This window comes from Cyprinodon variegatus, unplaced genomic scaffold (genome assembly GCF_000732505.1).
Source record: "Cyprinodon variegatus isolate N-32 unplaced genomic scaffold, C_variegatus-1.0 Scaffold1290, whole genome shotgun sequence".
Lineage (NCBI taxonomy): Eukaryota > Metazoa > Chordata > Actinopteri > Cyprinodontiformes > Cyprinodontidae > Cyprinodon > Cyprinodon variegatus.
Window position 1 is genome coordinate 153,944 of NW_015151743.1, and position 20,395 is coordinate 174,338.

Consider the following 20,395-nt stretch of genomic DNA (forward strand, 5'->3'; position numbering starts at 1 on the left):
GCTCAAAGATGACCCTGCACATTTTGAGTATGTTTGGCTCAACCTGCTGCTGTGAAGCAGGATTCTCCACCATGAACAGAATCAATCTCAGTAAGACAAACAAAAAAAAAAAAACAATTTAGATTTTAAAATTTAATTTTTTTTTAAATTTTCTTTAATATTTTTATTTTTTTTTTAAATTCAATGTATAACATGGAAGCATAAAAACCTCATTTTATTTCCGTGTTAAATTCTGTTTAAAGTAATGGATTATAATTAAAATTGTCTCTGGGCCTTTACTGGTCGATGATTTTCTTTATTCGGACCCCCCTGATTTTTAATTGGTTACCCCTGTACTGGAGGTTTTTAGAACAGAATTATAAAGAAAGTGTCAGACAATACAAAGACATAAAAGGTCTTATTTAATTTTATTCAAACTACAACTAAAAAGTTGAAGATTTACCATCGTAGATTGTTTTTCAATATGGCAGCACACGACGAGAGATGGGAAACTTCAGAATGCAGCGGAGAATGAGCTTGTGTCTCCTGGCTGTTTGTTAACAGCCATCAAAGCAGTATCATAATGTAAATGAATGAGTTTATATTAGGTTTTAATTTCTAAGAAAAGCTCTATCACAGCTCTATATTTATATTTTGTGAAAATGATAGCGGTCCTAAAATTCAACATTTCATGTCAAAGGGGTTAAAAATTGGGTTAGTGTTTTTTTATAACATTTGTATTGGGTTTTGGAGGTTTTGTATGGTAATATTGTTTACATTTTCTTCTTTTTCCAGGCACATGGTTAAAACGCCAGCACACCTTTATATGCTTGGCCTTTGTATGGGCGTATGCTGCCTTCTGGGCCACCATGCCACTGGTTGGCTGGGGCCACTATGCTCCAGAGCCCTTTGGAACCTCATGTACCCTGGACTGGTGGCTCGCACAAGCCTCTGTGTCAGGCCAAAGCTTTGTAATGGCTATCCTGTTCTTCTGCCTCATCCTCCCTGCTGGCATCATTGTCTTCTCCTATGTCATGATCATTTTTAAAGTGAAGTCATCTTCGAGGGAAATTTCACACTACGATGCCCGCATCAGAAACAACCACCACCTCGAGATGAAACTCACAAAGGTGAGTTGTAAGAAGTGAATTTTGTTCCATTATTGTTGCAGCAGGGAAACTGTTTTTTTAATGGAAATTTAAAAAATATGCAATCCAGAAATTAAACTGAAAAGAGCTTAATCAAAATAAGTTAATAATAGGTTTTGAGAGTTACATTTTATAGATGACATTCAATTTGCTTCAAATAAAAATGCACGCTGTTGATCGACAGAAATATTGTTGCTAACTTCCATGCAGACCAATTGAAATGCATCTTTAACCCTTACTACAAAGCAAAGCCCGCCCACGGAAGTGAAGAGAAAGTGATCTGTAGAAACAGAACTAAGAAGAAAATTTAAAGTACATTTGAAAAATGTACTTTAAAAAGTAAAGAGGATACTTGTAAAAAAAGAAAACTATTAGAAAAACAAAATGTATCTAATAACATAAAAATTGCTAAATTAACATCTAACATTGGGAAGAAAATGAAATAATTGTTGAAATTTTTTTTCTTTTTTCTTCATATTTGTTCTTTTTGGATAGATTTTTTATTTTATTTCCATTTACAAAATCTGTGCATTGACTTCAACAACAATGGATAACTTTCACTCTATATAGTTGGATAAGAAAGGAACATGTTTGTGAATGTAACAGGTCAATATTACAAACTACTAGAGTGAGACAGGAAGATAACAGTAGCAAAACAAATAAAACTTTAGTTGTGTTCAGAAATATAAAACAATGTAAAAGTTCAGTCTGAATCCTGGTTTGTTTCATTTCAGGTGGCAATGCTGATTTGTGCAGGCTTTTTGATTGCCTGGATTCCCTACGCCGTGGTTTCAGTGGTGTCAGCGTTTGGGGAGCCAGACTCCGTACCCATCCCCGTGTCTGTCATTCCCACATTGCTAGCCAAGTCCTCAGCGATGTACAATCCAATCATCTACCAACTTGTGGATCTGAAAAATTCATGCTCATCCTGCTGTATCAAGGTCATGAAGAAACGGAGGCATTTCAGGAAGTCAAGGTAAAACTTGTTCACCTTAGTTTAGCTATTTTAATTATGTTATAGGGTTCTGACTTTGGTTTGTTGGCATTAATCCCTTTGGTACAGTCTATTATACTGCATAGAAAGAATTAAGAGTTTTATTCTGCATATCCTAATGCTTTAGGTATTCTATTTTCTTTTTCATGTGTAAACAGTTCTAGTTCAAATAGAAGTGTCTTATCCCTTTTATTATAATAAAACAAAGGTTCTCTATAATTACTGGTGAGTTCTGCTTCTGCTCGTTCACACTGTAGGTACATTTAGCAGAAATCTGGTTCCTTTGGGGTCAAGGGATCAGGTCAGGCTGTTTAATGCAAGTGTGTGTGCTAAAACCTAGTTTGCATTTGACTTTTGAAAGTCACATGAGAACCACATTCATATGTGGTCCTGAATCCAACTTTAATCTGATCTTTGGGAATGTGATGTCAAAATGCAGAAATGAGTGAGGCAGAGATTAGTTCTTGTAGGTTTAATGAAGAAGAACATCCAAAAACACAAAATTACTAAGAACCAAAAACCAGCAACTAGTGATGGTTCCACTAATACCGATGCATCAGTGCATGCATCGGGCCCATAGAGCAAAACACAGTATTGGTGCGTATGTTATTTCAAGAAAAACATTTGAATGACTGTGAAGGAGTTGTTTCTAACTGATTGACACACTTAACTGTGTTTAAAAACATATCTGTCAAAATGATGCATCTGGTTAAAAAAGATGTCTCATCTTTTGCGGTTTAACAATAAATTATTAAGAATTTGGAGCAGCCTAAAGGGAACAGGAATGTTTCAGCCGTTGCATTTTTATTTTAATTTTCTCGTTGTGTCATCCTTTTCCTCTTAGTTACCACTCAACTTATCTGAGTTTGAGTTTATTTCAAATTGACTGTTAGTTTATTTACTGTTTTTACTGTACTTATAAAAAAATATGATTTAAAATCCTAGTCTACAAGCATCCTCATTCACATTTTCCCCTAAATATACATGTTATGATTTATGTTTAAATTATTTATTGACTTCATCTAAAAATATCAAAGATGTTTTCAATTTAAATACAGATATGAAATAATACAATATAATCTACAATAACTTAAATTATATCATTGTATTAGGTCATCAAATCAATTCAGTTTAGTCTGTCAAATAAGCTGCCTGTTGTGTCTTTAAAGGTCCAGTAGGTGTCAGTATTCTGTGAGACAGTGTCAGCACAGGATCAATACAGTTTGGCAATGTGTCAAAGTGCTTCAAGTTGCCTCATTAACCCATCACTACCAGTTAACATCAGGGAAAACTCACGTGGGGAGTGAGAGGTGAGGAAGCAACTATCCTTACCTTATTCACCTGAATAATATCCAGAATGGGATTTTTTTTTTTTGTTATTTTAAGCTAATTATTAAATTCCATCAACAGATTTTATGAAAATACATCTTTTCTGAAAAACAAAAGATTTACATACCCATATTTTATTTTTTACCGAGATGTAAAGACGTTAGAGCTTGTTGATAAATATTGACAAATAAAATTTTATTCAGTCCTAATTAAAGGGCTTATAGAAAGGTTGAGGAAATCAGGATATGGGTAATAGTTTGCATTGTAGCTTTTATAAACGACACTTCAAACAGAGGACTTTGAAATGCTGTAGAGGTTAGTGAGAATGTGATGAATCTGTCTCTGTTGCTTTCTAATACATTTGATGGCCTGTAAAGTTTGGAAGAGAGGCCCTAAGATATATGATTAAAAGTTGTCCTTGTAAAGATAAAAGTCCCTCTTAAAGCAGAGTTTGCTTCATTGCTGGCTGTGTCATTGAATCAAGACAGTTTCTTGTGCTGAAATGGCATCAGACTTGCATTCTCCTTTTATTCATGCATTTCAGACAGAGCACCTGCAGACACACTTTAAACACATATTTCTCCATGTTTACTGTTATACTGCATGTAATATACTTGTTCTTTTTCATGAGCATGCAGGTTAGCTTGGATCTGCAAAGTGTTCAGACTTAAGTCAGACACTGGCCACAGTAATGGAAAGAAAACACAGAAAAAAATTGATTCCTGAAAAAAAAAATCTGAATTAAGATCTGCATTGTAAGCTTAGCCTAAAAGTCAGCTGAAAACTGCTTTTCTGGTTTCTATGACAGCTCTCTTTCCAACTTCAAAGATTGCAAGCTGCTCATAAAATATCTGAGAAATCCGTTATTAAAGAATCTTTTGGATTTTTTTATGCTTGCAAAAAGAATCAATAGGATGCTAAAAACGTAATAATGTTGTGAGAAAGTAAGGCTCACCACGTAGCAGAGCAGCTGTGGTTAGAAAAGCTAAATTCCTGTAAGATAATTCTGCCTGTGTTTACTGCATGCGCAATTATAGCAACAATATTTTAATTTATCTTTGCCTCAGGGTAAAACAAACTGATTATGCAGCTGTTGTTGCATACCTCTGTATATGCTAATTCCATTGTATGGCCAAATCCTAGTTCTGTCTGTCTTGTAAAAAAACAAAAAAAATTTTGTTGATGAAGCCTATACAAAAAATAAAAAAAAATTATAATAATACTTTCTAAACAGTGCATCTGGTGCAAAATTCCAACTGTTTATCTTCAAATCAAGTAATTGTTAGAATAAAACCAGTGTTTTAATGTTTTGGTAAAATGACTAAAAGTCAATATTGAAATCTCCTCTCAGCTGAGGTGTATAAAATGAAAAGAAGTATAAAAACTGAATAGTATTTATCAGGAAAAAGTCTCTTAAGGAGTTCTGGAGATGTAGGAGGGGTCAGTTCTAAGTAAATACCAGAACTGTGATTAACTTCTAGTTAATCTCTAGCCATCAAAAGAACTACAAATCAGTCATCTGCTGTATAGCTACAGTATGTTGAGTTTAAGGACCCCTTTATATTCGTAGTGTTTCTTTCACTGGTTATTCTCATATTTTGCAAAACATTCCAACACTTTCCTCGTGACGTTGAGCCAGTTCACGATAGACTGGGGGGAGAATGTCCTCGGAAACTTGTGACCTCCACCTCGAACCAGATGTGAGCCTTCAATCACTTTGCATTGCTCAAGAACATTAAGCCTCAGTAATGTTTTTTTCATACTTTTCCACAAAACTAAAATTAGATATTCTGTCTACTTACTGAATGTATTCTTTCATTAATGAAAATGTTATATTTTTTAAATATTGTTTTGTTTTTTAAATAATTTTATGTCAGTTATCTTTGTGATTAATTTTGTCAAAACAATGCAAAGTAATTAATTCTGATAGTAGAAACATCTAGAAAAACACCAATAGAAGACAAAAATTGCTCTTCTTGTTTATTTAATGTCAATATTTGCTCATTATTTTAAATTTATTAAAATAGATAACTTATTTGATAGCAATAAATTACCCTACTTCCCTTTCTGCTTTTTCCTCTTTGTGTTACCAACTAAGTCTTGGTCTCTCCATTATAAAAGCTTTTAAACCCACTAAGAGCACCCGTGTGACCTTCATTTCATCCATACAAGAATATTGTTTTGTGATAATGCAACAATGATCTGCGTTATCATGAGCTTTTATCCAGCTTGTTTAAAAGACTAGTTCAGGGTAAAAAAAAAGTCATTTTCACATATCTGTTTAGGGAACCAATACACAGCGAAGTTACAGTAAAGCCCTATCATGTTTTCTTAAGATACTCTTTATTTTTGGTGTATTTACATGACAATATTTAAGCATAAAACATAAGCAAGAGTTACTTAGCTAATTTAGGGACTTTTAGTGTTATTTTTATTGTGCATGACAACATTAATGCACATTACATTTTCCTTTCAGAAAGACGTGAATAGTTTATTATGCACAAAGTCTAAATTGCCTGGGGTAAGATAATACAGGCATCTTACTAGCAAGTGGAGGAGACAGAATTAGTTATAATGGTTGGCATTTATTGCTTTGTACATGAAACATTTTCTCTAGGGGTTTTAAAAAAGTAGCTGGGTCTTGAAACTAATGTTATTTGATCACGTATTTATTCTACATTTTGTGTCTACGTCCTTTGTGCCAGTTGATCCCAGAAACTTTATACTGATATGTTATAGATTAGAAAAGAATAGAAGAGAATAGAATTAAATTTTATTGTCATTAAACTGTCACAAATACAAAGCAAAGAAATGTAGTTTGCATCTATCCTGAAGTTCCATACAGGATAGAAAATTGTATGTACATGTGCGCAGAGATCAAATCCCTGCAGAACAGGTTACTGGCTGAATCTATATCCATCCTGATAGAGAGAACACAAATAGATCCAAATAAAAAGGATAAAGTTAATAATACTTTTTTAAATTAAACAATGTAAAAATGTTAATTAGATTCTTGATTTGGATCGTTTTTTGGCCTTTTACTGTTTCTTTACTCTCAGTACTGGTTATTTGTTCTTAGTGAAAGACTATGGCTTAATTGGTTTTGCCTGCAGCTACAAGTCATTTTTTAGACCTAAACGGCTTCCCTTACTGTTGTCTGGAGGTAGGAAATTATTGTATATGGTAATTAGTGGTGTTGCTCTGATGCCATTTTTTGGCACCGATACTTGACTGTGTGGTACCGGCCTTTGCCGATACCATACCAAAATCATCTGTTTGAAACTGGGGTGTGTGTGTGTGTGTATATATGAAGAACTGCATACTACTTGTATGTTATATAATTGCCATCATGGCTTTGTCAAGCTGCTGCCTACCTTTGTGAAGCAGGAAAAAAGACTGATACAAAGTGAATCCAGTAGAACTTTTCATTGTCTACCTGGAATGGGTGACAATAGTTGAATAAACTTTTGGCTCTCAAAATGGTATCGGTGCCCTATAGGTCGGTACTTGCCGATACCTATACCACCATTTTAGTGCTGGATCAGGGCCCCATCCGATACTGGTATCGGTATTGGTGCAATACTAGTAATTAGTATTTAGTTTCCCTTTTTTTTTTTTTACATCTTTGAATATAATGCTAGAAATAAATAGCATACCAACATGCATTTGGCAGAAAAGCCTTCATGCTTAAAGTATTGACTACAAAATACAAAGACAGATAATTTGTATTGCTCTTTTGTATTTTAAACAACATAATAAATATCCATCCATCTTCTCATGCTTATTCCATTCTAAACAAAATTACATTCTTCACATCCAAATGAAACATTCTGGATGTCTAGACATTCATTTCAGATCTCAATATTCTTAATATTACTGGTCAGCCTTTGTATTATTTTAACTATGAAGAAATGTATTCAAGATATCATAAATACATATTCAATCAAGTTGATAAATGTCTAAACTTTGGTCAGCTGGCATGACTCTAAGTCATGGGGTTTATGTCACACGTGACTCTATTAGCTCCAAAATCCTTTTACCTAAACCACAAGGAAATAATTATATTATTATTCTATTTAAATGTTATTGAACAATTCTCCACACCCATTACACAAAGTATACAAGATTAAAATAACTCTAAAACACTATGGTTACATTAAACTGCATGAATACATATTAAAGTGCGCGTCGGCACCACGCCCGTACTTTGAGCTGCAGGCAGTGTGCCCTGGTTACAGGTGTCCAAATCTTGAGGTGTGCTCTGGGGTCGTGGAGATTTAGGCCGTTGCTCAATTCACAAGAACGCGAGTACGGACTTCTGTTCTCACCAAGTATGTTCTTGAGAAGAACACAGGAAAGTGTGAACTTGGGGAGAACTGGAGCACGCAGCATAAATATGGGTCAATTGGAACAGAAGCCTAGTCATGACATCACCACATGCCCGGCTCGTCTGGAGCTGCATTTCTCCTCTTGTTATTAATGGTCTCTAGATAATAACAAATTCTAACTTTTTTCATTTAGTAAGGGAATAATAATTAACTCAGTCAGATAAACAAATATCAAATGAACATTTTACCAAATACAACCAAAAAAGCACCTTCAGAGCCAGCGGCTCTTCAAACACAGCTAGGCCAGTAGAGGGCTGCTGCAGACAGGCTAAAGTTAGATCTGGCTGCCGTTACTCTCGGAGCTCCACTGGTTGCCGCGTTCCTCTCAACTTCGGAAAAGCTTTATTAATTACGCATTAAATTGGTAAATGGGCCATATAGTGATGCTTAAAAGTATAATGTTCTCGCCTCAAACGTACTTTTATTGAACAACAGCAACAGAAAAGAGAACTTTTAGCTTAATACTAAGAGCTGCCACAGTGCATGCTGGGACAGCTGTCAATATCAAGAACGGACAAGTCTGCTCATATGGTTACTCGCTAAATAGGGAGAGGTGATAACAACATTTGGGGACTTTGTTCTCGGTCTGCTATTCTTGTGAATTGGAACAGTACTAGGGCTGAGGCTCATGACGTTTCACGAGTACATTAGCACATGATAACACACAAGTACACATATTGAGAAAAGGTCTCTCATGAGTGGACGAATACGAGATGTGTTTCTGTTTCATATTTCCTCCTCGTTTCTGTGATTAGACTAAGTGAATTTACTAGTTACTAGTCTGACAACGTAACTTCCTTGCACTTGTTTTGATTAGGCCCTCAAAATAATTAAATTAAAATCCAAATAAATGTGATAGTAAAATAAAAAAAAAAGTCAAAACCATTTCCCAAAATATGCATAAGAAATTTATAAATTGTGCAAAGTATTTTTAATAAATTATTTTTTTAAAATCTCCCTATCACCACTATGGCATGCTGCGGCATCCCCACTTTCTGCGGCCATGTATTGACTTGTTATGTTTTTGGCCTGAGTGGATTTAACTTACTCTAGTTTGTTTTTGTTAGCCCAAATACATTTGAGTGTGTTAGTATTAGTTTTATTGTGTGCGTCTGTTAAACCCCAATATTACCTGCCTGTTATTTGTCTAAACTAATGTCTTTTCAAGCAGTTTATCTAATCTAATCATGTTCATTATGTACATAACAGAGATTTGGAAATGAAATAAAAGTGTATGGACTTATATACATATATATTATGAAGTGTTATTCAAAGAGTTTTTTTCCTGAGTGATTTCTTCTCAGGAAAGAATCAGGAAGAGAAAGGTTAATAGTGTGAACACTGAGCTTTCTATTACAAAGTGTTTTTTTCTGCCCTCTTAATTTGATTAAAGAGTACTCTGTTTGGTTTTATGAAACCTTTTATTTTTGTAATAAACCCTGTTAAACTCAACCTCTCCTTCTGGATATATTCTGATGATGCCACCCCCTAATTCTCAACTCCGGGGTCATTACATAAGCCTCAAAACAACCTTGCACGGCTTCTTCAGCTACATTTAACCATCTTCTACTCTTTTGTACAGATTGCCTGTTATAAATGGCCTTTTAGTATGGAGAGTGAAAAACAATATTGTAATTGGGAAATAATGACAAAACCCATCTACCAACAGTTCAGTATCTGTCCTTCAAAATAACATGTTCTGGATGATAAAATCTGTTGTTTACAAGCACTACTTACCCACCTCCCTTGAGTTTTCAAGCTACCTATTTAAATCTCTGGCTGTTTCTCAATTCATAATAAGGAAACTGCAGACTTGCATCCTCACCAAGTTTGTTCTTGAGGAGAACAGGAAAGTTGGACTTGGGGAGAACGGGAGCATGCAGCATAAATATGGGTCAATTGGAACGCTCAGCTAGTCTGCAGCTGCATTTCACCTCCTGTTATTAATAGTCTCTAGATAATGATGCATTCTTACTTTTTCATTTATTGGGGGAATAATAATTAACCCAGTCAGATAAACTCAAATCAAAACAACATTTTGCCAAATAAAACAAAAAACTCGCCATCATAGCCAGCGGTCCTTCACACACGGCTATGCAGAGAGAGGGCTGCTGCAGAAGGGCTAGGATTAGACCTGGCTGCCATGACCCACAGAGGTCCACTGGTTACTGCGATCCTCTCAATTTTGGAATTTATTTTTTAACTAAGCACTAAATCAGGAAATGGGCAATACAGTGATGCTTAAAAGTATAATGTTCTCACCTCAAATGATCTTAAAATGTACTTTTATTGAACAACAGTAACCGAAACTTAATACTCTGAGCTCTATGAGCGCTAACATGAAAGCTGCTGCTGCCGCAGTGCATGCTGGGACAACTGTCAATCTCAAGAACAGACAAGTTTGCTCTGATGCATGCTGGGTAAAGAGGGAGGGATGAGAATAATATCCGGGTACTTTGTCCATTCTGACTTTTCTTGTTCTTGTGAATTGGGACAGTACTAGGGCTGAGCCTGATGACGTTTTTCAAGCACATGAGAACGCACAAGTACACATATTGAAATGGCCCCTGTCTGCTCATATGGTTCTGCAGCCAAATTTCAATAAAAGAAATATTACAGTATTGTCAATATTCTGACTAGGTACCAACTAGGACCTAAAGTTCTTCAAAGTTGTTCCTAAAGACCTCAGATTTAGTGTAATGATCAGTGGAAGAGCTTAAATTTCTCGCTCTTCTCCTTGCTCCTGTTCTGCATACTCAGTATGTCCCTTTCAACTTACTGTAGCTGGTACGTTAAGAAGTGTTAGTCACCGTCTGAAATGTTAATAAGCTGCTTAGAGGTAAAAAAGTTGCTATAGTTACACATCAAAGCAAATATTAAAAAACAAAAGATACTGCCTAAAATCCTTCAAGCTTCACAGCAAAACCTAAGACTAAAAAAAGAAAGAAAAAGAAGAAAAATAGTCAGATCATCAAAGAGATTAACTAAAGTTCAGTATGATTTTCTGTCCTTGTGTTTATGTTGTTTTATATTCTTACCTTTCCAAGTATCTATAGGCCAATATTAAGGTTAGACTTCATTGTTGGGATATGTACATTTCTTCAATAAAAAGCCAATTAAGAATATTTAAATTCTGTTCTAAATCTGAGTTTACATTACTTTTTATTAGCTTTCAAAATCTTTTCCTTTAATCACACTTGGGCACTGAAAGAAATTCTTAAATTAAGTATATTTAACCTTACTTTGAGCAGGTAAATAACATGATTTGCCAATTGAATGAGTATGTTTACTCATAAAATAAGATAATTAGATAATATGCACTTGTAACGTCAAAGCAATTGTATTTTCTTATTTTACATGGTAATTGTCTTGTTCCATTGGCAATGTGTCTCACTTACCTCCTCAATTCAAGAAAAAAATGCACTAAGAAAAAGTGAGTTATTTAGATTTCAGTTTTTTGCAGTGTGCTGTTTCCTCTTGATTTGGGAATAGCACAGCCCTATCACGGTGTGCCAGGGACATGTGAAAGACGTGGCCTTTCTTATTTTTCCTGTTTCAGAGAATTTAATTTTCAGAGTGATTACAATGAAAGGTCTGTTTTAGATGGCTGACAAGATCCTGAGCATATATATTTTTTAATAATTTATTTTATAAATAATGAATATCTTATAATGGCAATGCAAATGTTTCAGCATATCTTACAATGTCCATGTTCTTGCAGGTTATACACAATCTCGGGCTCAGTGAAGGACACAGCACCGGCCAAAGAAGCTCACATCGAGATATAAAACAAACAGTTGAGACTGTGTGACCTTTACCTGTTGTACCATGGACATCTTGCCTTGTTCCCCGCCTGCTGTGCCCTATACCTAACCGATCACACGCTGCCTGCAGTCACATCATCATCTGCTCACCTTTGCTGCTGGTTCCTGGATATTGCAGCTCCCTTTCCTCACTGAATATCAACCCTTTATGTAGCTTGCTACCTCCTTGTGATTATACTACTTTATCCTCACAAGGACGTCCTATATCTGTAGTGTACACTGGTTTAAACATACAGATCACATGTTGTGTAAACATTTTGATTTTTCACCTCCAGTATTAGACTTTGCAATAAAATGCCTGACACAGGAATGGGAAATTGAGAGTTTTCCAATACAAGTCACAATTTAAGTTAAAATGTCTTTGTATAAAATGTAGTGACAAATCAATAATTTGGCATGTTTGACATTTTTAGCTGAACTGGAAATTACAATTTCAAAGAAAAAACTATTATTATGTTATTATTTTTTGCTGTTTGTACAGGCTGTTGGTGTTTGTAGTTTTACACTTGTGTGTTTTGGTGAATTTATATGTATTGGAGCAAAGCACTGGATCACATTATCTCACTAGTTAAGGGCACTGACAGAGAGATCTTTCAATTATTTGGTTACTGGAAATCCATACCAGAAAAAGTTGAGAATATATTGTTTGACAGCATGGATAAAAAAAAAGACATGAGGTCAATAATTCAATGTATAGCTCTTTCCAAGAAAACACATAAACAGTATAAGAGCACTTTATTTTGCAAACCATTCAGAATGCACTGATGAAAGTTTGTTGTCATAGTTTTGTATCTGGTCAAGTGTTGCAGAAAATGGTTTCATTAATCTAAAGACAACAAAATACATAAATTCCTACAAGAACATACAATTCAAGAAAGAGTTAAAGTTAATTCAGGGATGACTAAAATGTATTTATTTTTGCTATATATTTTCTAGTTTTTTTTGGGGGGGGTGGGGCCATATCTCTAAGAATGAAAGTTTTTGTCTTTTCTTTCATAATCCACAAAGTGTGCATTTCTGTTTTGCCAAGAGTTTGTGTGATATAAACTGACCAAGAAATGTAAGAATACCTTTGTTTGGGTATTTCTTCATTTCGAAATTGCTTTTAAGTAATGAATCTTCCGTGTTTTAAAGTGTATATATTTCCTCATAAACAGTTCCACATTGTAAGGAAAATGTATCAGTGTGTTGAGGAGCGGACTTGAGTATGTAGGTGTTGCCCATTAAAAACTCACCAAAGCAAAACAATATTCTTTCAGTTATGGGCTCTTCTTCGATGCCTTTATTGAATTAGATGATTAAACTTTGATGATATAACACATATAGGCCATCTAACAATTTATCAGTCAGTGTTGTTTTCATCAACGATGAGGATGAAGAAATTATTTCGTTGACACTAACTGACGAGCTAAACATGCTTTGTTGACGAAAGCTTCAGGGTTATGAGTGTGAGTTTTGGTTAAAGAGACAAGACAAAAAATTAGCGGGTAGTCGGTTAGATATTTAAACTGCATCATCGTGCGGTAATCTGCTAAGTAGTATCAGCCGTGCAGCGATGCACATTCTGCATGACCACAAATGGATCATGGCAGCAGCGGCAGGATGAAAATAATCCAGAATGGTTTGGGTACTACGCGCCAAACTCAGCTTGTGCAGAATTGCGTCTTTGCGTGTGCTTAGATTAGACTCTGTGCTTTACACTCCACACAAATGGTTCGCTTTCAGCAGTATGGCTATTCCTGCTCTCGCTACTCAATAAACTGTATGTGGCTGATCCTCTAACCAATGTAAAAATCCCTTGGTCTAACTATAAAAATTTAATTTTTTCCAGTGCACAAGAGGTGATACCAAACATTCTTTAAGTTCTTTTAAAAGGAATCCCTAAATTATATCCAAAGAAAATATTTCATTGAATACTGTTTATTTTTTTATAAAGACCCAGGTGAAAAGGTGTATGGATCTTTGTTTATTTCTCTCTCATATTTCTCTTTCTATCTATTTAAATATGATGTAAATGTTTCCTTGTATTTAATTAAAAATTTTCTTTGTTCCCTTTAAATATTTCAACATTTTATTTAGCACACTCATTCAATTTTGGTCTGGATTGCCATGGCATTACAAGGCAATTATGTAGGTTCTCTCTGTATTTCTTCCCCCTGTGAATTAAAATCTTCTTTGACCCCTGAGCTGCGGTAACCGAGGGGCAAAATTCTCAGAAAAAAAAAATAAAAAATTACCAAAGTAGGAAGAAGAATATTTTTGTTCTTTGCTTTTTTGGAGCAATGAAAATTTTATTGATCTGTGTGTAATGCATAATTCATAGTAGATCAGGTAGTATTTGCTTTGGGATGGAAAACTTGTATGTCTAAAAACATTCCTTTATTGTACATTTTGTCATTCTTTTGTATGAAGTAGGGTATTATTAATTAAAATTTGAGTTCTATAAATCAAAGTTTTCTGCCCAAGAGCAATGATGAACTCCACAGCAGCATTCTATTCCCAGCAATTGTAATATCTAGGCAAGAGCTCTTAGTCTGGTAAAGAATCTGGTTGTTAATCGAAATTGTAAAGGTTCACCTTTTTTGCAACAAAAAACTGACTAAAACCTTTTTAAGTTTTAGTCTACTAAAACCGACTAAAATTATCACATATCACAATGAATAAAATGTGGCTAAGACAAATAATAGTTTTTGTCCTGAAGACAAGGACTAAATCTAAGATGGCTGCCAAAAACAACACTGTTATCAGTTTAACAAACTTGGGCCATGTCAGAATGTTTTGGTTCATCTAGCATTAACCTTTCAATAAGGCTGAAGTCAAGACTGAACATAGGTGTCTGATAACCTAAATTCTATGAGGGTAGGTACTGACATCTTTGAAGATGGAGATATTGACTTGGCAATGGTTGGAGGACTCCATTCCAACATCCCTGCAATTGTTTTTCCTGCAATGATACCAAGGATTGTTGTCACATATTAAACCAACCCAAATTTATTAAACTACTTCCTCGAAAACCTGTCTGACATTGGCTAATACAATTCAGGGAGTAGGGCTCAGGGGCTAGAAGACTAACTCGTCTGTTCATGAAGTTGTTTCCTAGTTTGTGAAGAGTCTTCATATCAGAGACATTTGGTGCCATTTAAAGAGAAACAAACCTGCTTTCCACGCATTTAAAGGAAAAGTCTGGTCACATTCAGAATACAAACTTCTGAAAGTACTTTGAATATGGAATTATTACATACTTTTAATAAATAAAAGCGTTTTTGGTTAGGAGTAATTTCATTTGAATGTACTTTACTGAAGACATCCATGTTTGTCAAAGAGCAGTACTGCCACCTACAGGTTTTTGACGTCACGATGCGCCATCGGCTGTTGAGCAAGTCCTAGTGCTGTATCTGGTGTTTGTCACAACAAAGGGGAAAGATGAAATAACAATTTTTTTTTTTTTACTTTTACCCAACGTATTACAAAATCCAACTACCATGCACGTGGGAATTGTCCGTTTAACTATAGCTCTGGTGAATTTCAATGGTGAAGTCTTTATCTTAAGTAACTGTTGATTACAGATGCGCTGCCACTGATTTTGCCTGTAAAGCGGGGAGAATGTCGCTAGGCTTACCGCACCGTGACGTCACTGCCGGAAGATGCCAGGAGTGAGTTGTTTCAATATTTGGGCAAAAATGGCCGTTCATGGACTCAGTGATCGCAATGAAAAATATTATTTTCATTTTTTGACTGATTAATGCTAAATTCATTAAATAAACATATTAATTTTAGGTATAGATAATAATCCATTGATCATTCCTTGCTGACCGAATTTTTCCTTTAAGATTTTTTCTAAGAGTCTTTGTTACATTTTGTACTAAAAACATTTATAACGCTCTATGTTCTGCTGCAAGACAGCTGGAAGCACTGGAAGTTTAGAGAAAAAAAAGCCTATTTGCATTTGGGTGTCTGAGTCTTATTTTTTTAGGACAAAAAGTGAAGGTAGAAAGGAAAGAATAACAATTACCTTAATTAGAAAGTTGTGCTAGAATATCATGTACATTTCATATCGTTATTTTCCATTAAGTATATCTGTTTATCTGTACGGAATCAAATTATTTGTAAGCTGAACCTTTACAATTTCATGATGTAAGGAAATTTGTTGAACTGTTTTGATTAAAAGGTACTAAACACAGATGCATACAACAATTTACTACCACACGCAATAACAGATGTGAAATTAAGATTTTAGTTGTAATTTGACTTAAAAAGTTAAAAGGATGTGAAAAATGTTGCACTGTTTTAAGAGGTAATCAGAACAAGACATTGATGGAAGAAAAACCCAACAATTTTTTTTTACAAATTTGTATCGACAGTGTCATGTCTGGCTGAACCTTACGGACCCACATGCAGAATCAGGCACGGACACAACTGAAGGGAGAAGGTTTATTGTTAACTCAGCCAACACTGAATGGGGAAGAACTGAGAGTCTCTGGGAATACACTGCCACAGGCTGTGCAGGTGGCTGGAGGTGCGCTGAAGGAGGAGGCGTTCGTCACGGAGCTGTCACAGAGGTGGTGGAGAGCAGGCAGTCAGACTGAGGCGATCGTCAGAGAGTTTTCACTGAGGTGGTGGAGAGCGGGCAGGCAGACAGAAACTAAGCTGCAGATGGGAACAGCTCACGGAGTTAGACGCAGTACGGATCAGTCCAGGAGCGCTTCGATTAAACCTGGGAATCGAGAGAGACAAGAGGTGAGCAATTAGGAACCTTTCAACAGGAATCAGACAAAAAAACTTTCTCGTGGGGAATTTCACGTTGGCTAGATTGGTACCAGAGTATGGGGACCATCAGGCGAGGAAGAGATGGCTGCAGCTCCTTAAATCCCTCACAGGTAGATGGGTTGATGGATCTCAGGTGCTCAGACAGCCGGCCAAGCCCACCTGCAGCGCTCCAGAAGAAATAGAGAAACACTCCACTCAAGGGTTCTGACAGACAGTATATATTTGAATTAGATCAATCAAGTCCAAGTAGAACCACTCAGAGTTTACCACAGCATAACATGTATGAAAAACCATCAGTGGAGCACACATTTGACGAGTCATGATGACAACAGGAAACAGGAAGTGCTGATTTCACTCCACTGGAACTAGAGACATTAATGCGGAAAATAAGTTGGGATTTAATTTTGGACACTCTAAAGTCAAATGTACGAGAAGGGGATGGTAGAGATATATTTACTTGGAGATGGTCAAAGTACTGTGATGGTCTTAGTTCTGGAAAAGCTTAGAATGCAGGAAATATCACTTAGATATGTCACAGCTCTATGTTACAGCACTAAATTGAACATGAAATGAGTACTCTTGCAAGGCTTATTATAAATACTTGTAATTGTTATTATTTAAGAAAACCTTAATAATGAACAAGCATACACAACAGGTGTTTGAAAATCATCAGAGAGCTGAAGAAGCGCTGCTCAATTCAGTTCTGACACAACTAGGCCTAGACTGGAGCCATTCATGAGATGACTTATAGGACAATTGTCTCTTTAATAAGAGGGCTCTTCTTCATCCTCATGTTGCTTCTTTTTGTGGCTTTAATTTCTGAAATGTAACAGCAAGAAGAAGCGATCTCTCGGAGCTATCACAGAGCTCTTACATTCTGATAACAACTGAGTTCCTTCTTACATGACTTCAGTTAACTATATCAATCAGTGCAGCATCCTTTAATCTTATTTTATCATGACCAGAAAAAATATATATTTTCTAGCCTATCAAATTTTTAAAACAGTGATTCATAAACATTGAACCTGTTGTTTCCCGCTTCATCTGGGACCGGGTTGTCGGGACATCAGACTCCCAGACTTCCCTCTCTGCAGTGACCTGCTCCGGCTCTGCTAGGGAGAGCCTGAGGTGCTCCCTGGCCAACTGAGAGCCATAGTCTCTCCATTGTGTCCTCAGTAATCCCTTGCACCTCCTCCCCGTGGGACTTGCTTGGAAAAGATCTGAAAATATGAAAAAAAGTCTGAGCTTCCTCAGCTGACTCTGAGAAACAGATCTACTCTGTGCTTCTCATGAATAATTGACCTCCTCACCCTATGTCTAAGCGTGTGCACAGCCACCCTGTGGAGAAAACTCATTTCAACCTCTTGTATCCAGCATCACGTTCTTTCTGTCATGATCCATGTTTCATGACCATACTTGGGCGTAGAAACATAGAGCGACCAGTAAATCGAGAGCTTTGCCTTTTTGCTCAGCTCTTCCTTCACATGACAGAGCAGTGCAGGATCTGCATTATAGCAGCAACCGATCCATCTATTGGTCTCATGCTCCACCAGGACCCCCAACTCCTTCACTCAAGGCAGGAACTCTCCTCCGAACCTGAGGGGCACAAGCCACTTTTTTCCTATCAGGAACCATGGCCTCGGATTTGATGGAGCTGATTCTCATCCCGCTTCACACTCTTCAAGCAGGTTGCCTCAGTGCATGCTGTCGATCTTGGTGGGAGGCAGCTAGCTTAACCTGCATAAAGCAGGGATGAGATCCCCTGGTGCCCAAACCACATCCCCTCTGGCCCTTGGCTTTACGTAGAAATTCTGTCCATAAAAGTTATGAGCAGGATCGGTGACAGAGGGTAACCCAGTAACACTCCAACATGCACAGGGAATAAGTCAGAGTTAATGTCTGCAACACGGACCAAATTCCTGCTCTGTGTTTATACAGCTGGGGTCGCCAGGAATTTATGGGCCCCATGCAAATAAAAAAATTAGACAACCTTTAAAACTGCAATGAAGTTGCACTGAAGATGATCTTTTACATTGTCAATGTAATTTTTATTGTAAGATTTCTACAAAGGAAAGTTATCAGAATGTGAAAAAGTTAAATATACATTAACTTTAAACTTTACATTTACATCCTATCAAAATAATAACAGCTTATTTTAAAACACAGCTGTATTTATGTACACATGACTAGAATATAGGTTTAGGATTGTGAATATATATTCCTATGAAGTTTCGCTATAACTTTATTAAAGGACAGATTATTTTTATGCTGGCCCTGAACATTTTTTATTCACCTGATGTAATGACAAAAAAACATATTTCTTATTAAAAAAAAAACGAAGTAACATCAAACGATACCAGGTGTCTGGTGAAGATGGAATTAGATGGAAGCCTAAACATTGAAGTGTACAGTATAGGAAACCTACTTACACAGACCATATGTATATATATATATATATACATATATAAAAATGGTAAAAAGAATGGGACTGCTGGTGGATCATCTTCTTACATGATGAAGGAGGGACAAATACATTTATTTATTGTAAATATCCTGCTAGCGTTTAGCTGATGTTAACTCTCTGGTAACTATGGTGTTTTCCTGTTCTGTGGTCTGGTTGATAAATGTAAACTCTCAGCTCTGTGAGCTTACTGGCATAGTTATTTGGCCTCTGTGTTATTTGGAAACACACAATAGGCTCAATAAATGCTGGATTAATACCAGTTTATTTTTCTTGAAAACAAAAAATGAAACACAACAAAATAATAATAAAAAACTTGCAGTCATGCTCCATTTCAGACAGCACCCAGCTGGGCGGCATTATTAATGATGTGCTTCTCCTACGATATTAACGAAGAATAACTAAGTAGTTGTTTCCAGCAGGGAGCTATTTTATTTTAATCAACAGGTTATTAATCTATCCTTATATTCAACTATTCAGTTAAGAAACCTGTCTGAAAAAAAATGAGAGGGGTGCCGGATGCCTTCTCCCTCTCTCCTCTTGCTCCTTTATTTCTCTTCCTTTAGGAAACCCAGACTTTGAGGTTCTGCATTTTTTAGCCACACTGCTGCTTATTTAAACATTTTCTTGTTAATTGTTTTCCTTTGTTTTCACTACGTCCAATGACGTGTGTGGCATTTAATCCGCAGTACGAGCCAGCTGCTGGTAACAGACGGGGAGACCTGATGTGATGCAGGACCCAAGGATCAAACCTTTGTTGCAATTTCAAGAGAAGGGGGGTTTCAATTTATTCATGGTCTGTTTCACTGTTTACTGCTAAAAATTAAGATTATTTGTTTTACTGCTGGATTTTCTTTTCAGATTAGAAAAATATAGCATGACAAATCTTTTCTTCTTCTTTTGGGCCCTCTTTATTCAAGGGCCCTTAGAATCGTCCTACCTTTTCCCCCCAATACATCGCCCCTGGGTTCAGCAGCAAGTTTAGGTCAGTAGGAGGAATGGGATGTATCTGTCAAAAACAAACAGAACAGAATGGAACAGATGACAAGAAAGTGATAATTAAATTCTTAAAAATGTCAGGATGTAGTAATTATTTCTGGGAAAAAAGGGACATAGAAGTATCTGGCAGCATGGGTGCTGAACCTTAATGAGTTCTGAGCCAAAAGGGGAGACCATAATAGGGTTAAATATCAAATGTATACTGGCATGAGCTACTGAAAATGCCTTAGTGTTGTGTTTTGTTTTGTTATCCCCTACTTTACATTTAATCATCTATATCCTTGAACTTTATAAAAAATGTAAATGTCAGAAACGTGACACAATTGTGATGATCACAAATGTCTATTCAACAATGTATGTAGTTCATAGACTAATAATAAATGAAGTATTATAGTAAATAAAATATCGTCTTTATTGTTTATTTATATTGACAAAATATACATCAATCTGAAAGTGACATCTAAAGAGAGAAACTTATTGTAATCATGCTTTGCCTTTCTTCAACA

At 35.9% G+C, this 20,395-nt stretch overlaps 1 protein-coding gene across 1 annotated transcript in view; it reads left to right on the forward strand.

Moving 5' to 3' along the window:
- Window positions 1-13,629, forward strand: part of LOC107102658 (opsin-5-like) — an 86,971-nt gene extending 73,342 nt beyond the window's left edge. Inside the window, exons 5-7 of the mRNA XM_015402046.1 lie at window positions 775-1,109; window positions 1,862-2,103; window positions 11,560-13,629. Coding sequence (XP_015257532.1) covers window positions 775-1,109; window positions 1,862-2,103; window positions 11,560-11,626 — 644 coding nt within the window. The 3' untranslated portion in view covers window positions 11,627-13,629. The remainder of the gene's footprint in view (window positions 1-774; window positions 1,110-1,861; window positions 2,104-11,559) is intronic.
- Window positions 13,630-20,395: the final 6,766 nt, after the last annotated feature.